Source organism: Mirounga angustirostris, unplaced genomic scaffold (assembly GCF_029215605.1).
Source record: "Mirounga angustirostris isolate CCGP_5_RB_7025 unplaced genomic scaffold, mMirAng1.0.hap1 SCAF_2, whole genome shotgun sequence".
Lineage (NCBI taxonomy): Eukaryota > Metazoa > Chordata > Mammalia > Carnivora > Phocidae > Mirounga > Mirounga angustirostris.
The window spans coordinates 61427387-61434889 of NW_026991710.1; the positions used below are offsets into that span (position 1 = coordinate 61427387).

Below are 7503 nucleotides of genomic sequence, written 5' to 3' on the forward strand. Positions count from 1 at the left end.
GAGTGCTTGAAGGCAGGAATTATATCTTTATCACATAGTAATGTACCGTAAGTATCTGCTAAATTTTGATGAATTGAAAACATGCTCTCCAATCTCCAGACATTCAAGGTCTTCAGGAAAAATAAAACAAACAATTTACTGAAATACCATGTGGCAAAAACTGTAAGTGAGGCGTGTACACAGTATTATGAGAATTCTGACGAAAGAGCTATATATCTTCTGGCTTGGGGTATTTATTTATTTATTTATTTTTAAAGATTTTATTTATTTATTTAATTGGCAGAGAGAGAGAGAGCGTGAGGGGGAACACAAGTAGGGGGAGTGGGAGAGGGAGAAGCAGGCTTCCGGCCAAGCAGGGAGCCCGATGCGGGGCTCCATCACAGGACCCCAGGATCATGACCTGAGCCGAAGGCAGTCGCCTAACCAACTGAGCCACCCAGGCGCCCCATGGCTTGGGGGTATTTACCCTGGAATCTTCTTAGACGCTTGACAGTTGAGCTATCCCTCGAAAAATCATAAGGTCACCAGTTAAACAATGAAAGGGATTCTAAGCTGAGGGAACTCAGCACCTAGACAGAAACTGAGAGGGTAGGGCCATTAGCACTCCAATGGGTCTGGTTTGGCTTGAGTGTGGAGTTCATGGCAGGGAGTGGTTGGCAGGAGGCTGGAAAAATGTGCTGGGCCTGCCAGCCCTCCTAGTCTGGACTTTACGACTTGAGCAAGAGAATGACACAGTCAGATTTGTATTTTACTCTGTTTTCAACACCCTCTTCCGCCCTGCCCCCTCCTAACATATATGTTGATCATGTAAGAGAGTTGATCAAAGTCATAGGTATGATGTGTGGACAAAGGCCACAGGGATGTGAATCCTCATGAGAATCAACTTGAGACCCACTCTGTGTTCTAACCAGTGAACCATCAGTCAACACCAGTGCTATGCAAATCACGCACTGAAGCAGACGTGAAGAATGTGGTAGAACCAATAAAGCTGGTTTCTTTGGAAAGCCGGCAGCATTCACTTGAAGATTCCCCACCTCCGTGAAGCCCTCGCTGATTTTCCCAGCCCAAGGAAATCTCTCCTCTGAAAGTCTCTGGAGCACTTAATTTTGTACTTAGGACACTTTGGAAAATTTTTTCTTGCATTGTGGTTGCTTTGTCCTCATTCCTGGTACCGCCTTTTGTCTCTTTGTCTCATTTCAAAACTTGTGTCTAATACAATGCAGCTTTAAGAGACACCCTGGGAGCAAGATAAGGTATAAATCAATAGCAACAAATCTCATTAGATTTTAAGTTAAGATGAATTGTTAGATTTTACATTTCAAGAAGGGTGAGGTCACATCCCACTTACCTTTGTAAACGCCACAGTACTAGGCAAACATATTCATTGAATACATTGATCTTGTGATGAAAATATGATAAAGTAAAAATATTCTTTGTCTTTTAAAAGGAAGTTGATACTTAAGATTTTTTTTTTTTTAAGATTTTATTTATTTGCGAGAGAGAGAATGAGAGACAGAGAGCATGAGAGGGAGGAGGGTCAGAGGGAGAAGCAGACCCCCCGCTGAGCAGGGAGCCCGATGCGGGACTCGATCCAGGGACTCCAGGATCATGACCTGAGCCGAAGGCAGTCGCTTAACCAACTGAGCCACCCAGGCGCCCGATACTTAAGATTTTTTTTCCTTGAAAATCACTCACTAGAGTATTTATATAGTTGTTTATCTTTTATTCTTTCAAATTTCATCTCTCCTAACCATGCCCCCACTGTCTGGGGTATTGCTTTTTTCTTGATTTGATTTGCCAAACTTCATCTCTTATATGGGTCTTTTTGGAAGAAACAATGCTTAGACTTATTTATTATATCTATCTTGTGTTTGTTTTCTCATAGAACAGAGATAGATTTATTTCAGCAAAATTATAAAGTAAAACTCCAAAGAAAGAAAAATATTTGACACTCATTGAAACGCAATTTTGTAAAGAAGAAAGTTAACAGTAATTGGCATAAGTACAAGAACTTATAAAGTTGTGTTGATATTTTAATGGGGAAAAATACCCAGAAGAAACACACAAATACTGTGAAAACACAACATCATTGCCACAGCACATGAAAACATTCCACAAAAAATTAACAATTTCCATATGGACATTTAACTTTTCAGCCCTCTTTAAATTTATATTCTGAAATCTTGATACTCTATTGCAACTTACGAGTAGCCATTCTCTCATTCCACAGTCCCATCACAAGCAATTAAAAGGAACACGTCCTGTTACAGATACAGCACTTCAAGGCTAATATTTAATCTTAATTGGCATTAAGTTTAGTGCAAATAAAATTACATTTTTAGCAGCTTAGAAAATTCCTCGTGGGGGAGCATTCACCTCTTAACCCTTACTGCTTCCCCATAATATGAATGTTGGCCATTTAATCCTATTGAGAACTACTGATGCTGATTTTGCCATTTGTTACACAGGGAGTTTCCAGGAAAGATGGTTTCAGCAACTATGCAAGTGAACCATCAGCTTTTACATTTGAAAAGTTTCCCTTAGGTTGATTTTTTTTTTTTTAAAGCAGGGCCTGAATGTCAGTCATAACTGGATCTTATCTAACTGCTTTTTTGATCATGGAGAAGAGACCCCAACAAGGCACTAATCATCTCACACATTAGCCACCTTAGGTTGCATTCAAAGGAAGACCCGAAGACAAGGCTGAGGAATCTCTTAAATCAAGTTCTACCCTCCAGTAATAATTTTATTTTCACTGATTCGGGAAGAAAGGAATGAAGGAAGGGAGGGAGGGAGGGAAGAAAGGAAGGAAGGAAGGAAGGAAGGAAGGAAGGAAGGAAGGAAGGAAGGAAGGAAGGAAGGAAGGATGGAAGGAAGGAAGGAAGGAAGGAAGGAAGGAAGGAAGGAAGGAAGGAAGGAAAGGGGAGAGGGAGGGAGGGAGGAAGGAAGGAAGGGAGAGAGAGAGAGAAAGAAGGGAGAGAGGGAGGGAGGGGAGGAAGGGAGGAAGAGGGAGGAAAGAAGGAGGGATGAAGGAGGGAAGAAAAAGAGAAAAAAGGAGAAAACAGGAGCCATCTGATTTCAAACCTGGTGCTTTCCACTCTCAGCCAAGATTTACAGTCCAAACAAATAGAAGCTAGAGAGCTATTAGCCAGAGAGGATTTGGGCTTCGTCAATCCCTTGAATTGCCTCCCTTTTTCTTAGACATCTGTTCCCTCTGTAGCCAAGGCCTGGAGTAGCTGCTTCAGAAAACAGTGTGGCTCCCTGTGCCCAGGTCTGTGCTGGCAAGGGAAGGGGAAGAATACTTCCTGGGTTTTAAGCACCTGCCTCTGCCCTGTGTCTAGGTTTCACTGGCCCCAAGACTTGAGCGGTCGGAGAGCTTGGATGACCCCTGCTGTCTGGGATGTGCTGACATAAAATCCAGGCAGGTAAACCCTAGGCAGGCCATCTCACACGATCTCTTCCTTACCAAGTCCTCAGCAATTTTTCTCTTGCTCACGAATTTTCTCACCCAACAGCTCAAGGATGAGGGTGTGGTGGCTGCATGCTCGAAAGACGGGACCACCTCAGTCACTGTACTCTTCTCTTTCCCTTGGATTGGGGAATTTCTCATACTGGTTGGCCAATTTCCATTTGCTGTGCTGATTTTTGAGGAGTGCAGCAAAGGAAGTCTTCCGGGTGATATTTCTTGATATTTCCCGGCTCTTGGCCTTCCTGGTGGGGGAAGAGCTTCGGACTAAAGGATAGACAGGAAAAATGGGCCTGCCCCGAGGGGCTTCCAGTAGCTGCCATATCTCCCCAGAGGTATTACTGGTCAGATACTGCCATGGCTTCTTCCCACTGCTGTCCCGGACGTTCACCTGAGAAGCCAACCTTTGCACTAGCAATTTGATGACCCCCTGGTGGCCATGAATGGCTGCAAGGTGCAGAGGGGTATATCCACAACTGGACTTCACATTGACATCAAGAGCAATCCCTGCTTTCTGTGTGCTGGAGACAAAGTCCTGAAGGGCCCTGAGGTCACCATGTTTGGCTATCCAGTGCAAGGCAGTGTACCCAGTCAAGAAGTCTTTGTGCAGAGCCAGCTGGGGGTCCTCCCAAAACAAAGTCAACACCTGAATCCAAGAGCCACTGGCAAGCTTCACAATCCATTCGTGCTCCCTGGCATCCAGGGGGACCACAGATGACTTGTGCTCAGAAGGTCTGTGTAGGACCAAGGCTGCAGACTCCTCCCCAGCCCCGGCCCAGGAGGTGTGTGGCCGACCCCGCTCAGCTACAGAAGCCTTAATGTCTGTAGGTTTGGGTATCAAAGCAGCATCCACTCTTGGGCTGGATGCTGTTCCTGCCTTGGAGGGTTTCCTGGACCGCGGTGGGCGCCGAGTCCTTTTCAGCAAGTCCTGCTCAAGATACTCCTCATCAGAAGAAGACAATTTGGTTCTCCCTGCCTGAGAGCTCCTCCTGAGGGATCTCCTTAACCTGGGAGCTGGCCAGGGCAAAGACTCCTGGGGGTGGTCTGCAAGGCCATTAGCCTCTGTCGAGACCAGCTGAGAGATGTGACCATCCCCTCTGTTCCTGAGGCCCTGAAGGCTCTTGCTGGGGCTGCCCTCCTTTGGAGAAAGACCTCCAGCTGGATTCCTGAGCTTTCTCCAATCTGGGGTTCCCAGAGCAACCTGCAGCCCCTCTTCAGAGCCCCCAGGAGACTCTTTGGGCCCACTGCTGCTCTCCTCACTGCCGTGGCTCTCTTGGTCCACAAAGTCTTCCAGATCTTGCAGGGACAGCTGACAACGAATGCTACGAAAGACTGCCAATGGAGGGTTCTCGGGACAGGATTCCGGAACAACAGAAAGGACAGAATGAGAGAGAAGAGTGGGGTCTGGAGGCTCTGAGTTAGGTTCCCGGACCCAGAAGCTCAGCTCCGAGGGTAGCTGGAGGAAGCTGTCCGGCAGGACCGACCAGGCTCGGATGGGGCCTTGGTCCCGGGCCTTGGGAATCTGGGGATGTCTGGCCACCGATTCCCAAGTGAGCTGTTGCTGCTGCTGCAGGGTGGGATAATGCAGAGAGTCCGGGGTCAACAGCTCTGGCGGGTCTCCGGGGGAAACAGGGCGGGACAGGAGAGCAGGCGGCGAAGCCCGGCTCCCGGCAGCCTCGACAGTTGTAGGAGGCGAGCAGGGCGCCGCGGGCACCCGTGCGTGCTCTGCGGGCGCGCCTTCCGGCTGCCGCCTGGGAGCCCCGCGGTCATCCTGGGCCGGCGGGGCACTCGCCGGCTTCTCCCCGGCGGTGGCGGGGCCCGGGACTGCACCGAGCACCTGCTCCCCCGGCAGTCCCTCCAGGCTGTTCTGGACGCATTCCCAGCAGCAGCGGCCCTGTGTCTCCGCAGCGGCGCACCTCGCTCCCGCCCCGGGGCCAGAGCCGCCCCTCCGCCCGCCGCCTCCCCGGGCTGCCTCCCGGGTGCAGCGGGCTGCGAGTCCACTGCAACCTGAGTGGGCGGCCGGGGCTGCGGCACCTGCTGGCTCCTCCTCTGGCTCCTTCTCGCGCCGCCGCCGCCTGGGCAGCGGCTGCTCTCCCCCGCGCGCGGCTTGCGGGGCGCAGGACGCAGCTCCCCCTGCAGGGGCCGCGGCCGCGGGCGGGTCTCGGGGTCGCTGCAGCCCCTCCTCCCCCAAAAGGTCCCTGTACCTCCTCTTGAGCACCACATACTTGGTGCCGTCGGGGTCCTGGCGCACTGCGGCGACCGAGTTGACGAAGCCCTTGAAGAGCTCGCGGCGGCGCTGGTGCTGGCTGGGGGGCGCGTCGGGGTCTCGGAGAAAGCTCTTGAAGTGGCTCAGCAAGGCGGCGTTGGTCACTCTTCCCCCGGCCTGGCACAGAAAATCCAGTAGTGCCTCCTGGCTTAACTCTCGGGCCATCGCTGCCTTGTCGTCTCCTGGCCCCGGGTGTCAGCTTTTCGCCCTCCCTGCGCTCCCCTCTGCCAGCCGAAACCCTGGCCTGTCGTGGGTCACCTGCGCCCGGGGCGGCGCCACCCGCCTCCATCAGCCGAGGAGGGCGGCGCTGCTTGCGGGCCCCGAGCGCCCCCGGATAGAGGCCCCCGGGTTGAGCCCCCCGCACGCAGCCCGGATAGGAGAGGGCGGCTCCTCGGCCGCCCCTGCGCGACGCGGGCCTCTCGCAGCGAGTCCCCGCCGCGAAAGTTCCCGGGATAGGTCGGAGTCGGTTTCACCTGCGTCCTGGCGACGCCTCCTCCCCGGCTCTGGGGGAAGGCCCGGCCCGCCTCCTCCTGTCCTTCCGCCCTCTGAGGTCTCCCCAGCCCTGCCACCTCTCCCAGATGAGTCAGGCTGCTCCCAGCCAGAGAGAGCGCGGTAGGTGAGTCGCCGGCGAGCTGGAGCCGACAGCGCGCCGCTCCGCGGAACGCGCAGCCCCTCCCGGGCGGGGCCAGACGAGGCAGGTAAGCGACCGGCCGCTCCTTTGGGTCTCGGCCACGTAGGAAACGAAAGCGTGGAAAATCCGTTCCTGCCCTCTCTCGGTGCGGCAGAAGTTCTGGCGAAAGCCGTTGGCAGGGGGAGGAAGGTGTAAATTTACTGGCACGCTGCGGTGTCCCAGAAAGATGCCTTTATTCACGCCCTGGGGTAGGGAATTTCAGATTCCCTAAGGCAGTATCGAGGTCGGGGGAACTCAGTTTGCACCCCAAACAAGCTTTTCTTCATCTAGACAAACTGCCCGGGCTGCTCCTCAGGCATCCAAATACACCTCAGTCTGTACTGAAAAGAGAAATCACTCTGGAAGTTAGGGGTTGGGTTCAGCCTTTCTTTTTCCTAGTAATTGTCTCACGTTAAGGAAAACTCAGTTTGATAGTTGATTGCCCCAGCAGCTTTAAAGGAACGGGAATCATGCAGTGAAGGTATTTGTTGTCTAGTGTTAGTTTTTATTTACTGCAAAGTTTGTGAACAGAAGAGATTTTTGTACAGTCCCTTCTGTGTTGGCTTGAGCGGTGTTGCCTTTTCTCCCCGAATGGAAGGTTCCCTACGTTGGAAGTAGTAAGCATGTTGCAAGCTTGCCTGATTTGACCCCACTGCTCCAAACCTTAGAATGGCCGCTTGACTCTCATTCTCCGTGGAGAGGCTGTAGACTTTCCAATTCCAAGTCCATCTGTGCACCAGAGCTGTCTTTGTCACTGGCCTCAAGACACAGAGCTTTTCCTAACAGCTGCTTTTCCCTTTCATTTGATCTGTCTGTCCACTTCTTGGTCTGGCCCTCTCTTTAACTGAGGTCTTTGAGAGCCTGTTTGACAGTCCTGTTTCCATGCCCAAGATACTTTCATTATTTTATCTATTTATTTTTGTGGTTCCATGCCCTCCCCTAGGCTACCTTTCCTATCATAAAGTCTATTTTCTCCTGCCCTGTTGTACCCCTTTTCTCTCCTATACTCCCCCTTCTTTTTCTACTTTTCCTTCTGCGCTACTGTTTTTGGTTGTTTCATGAGTCCCTGTCCTATTTGCTAAGGGACAGTATTGAAAGTAC

The 7503-nt window shown here is 51.5% G+C and overlaps 1 protein-coding gene across 1 annotated transcript; it reads right to left on the reverse strand.

The window, feature by feature from the left end:
- Positions 1-2159: 2159 nt before the first annotated feature.
- On the reverse strand, positions 2160-6287 carry SOWAHB (sosondowah ankyrin repeat domain family member B). The gene has a single exon (XM_045879424.2). The coding sequence runs from the start codon at positions 5895-5897 to the stop codon at positions 3564-3566; it is 2334 nt and encodes a 777-aa protein (XP_045735380.1). The 5' UTR covers positions 5898-6287; the 3' UTR covers positions 2160-3563.
- Positions 6288-7503: the final 1216 nt, after the last annotated feature.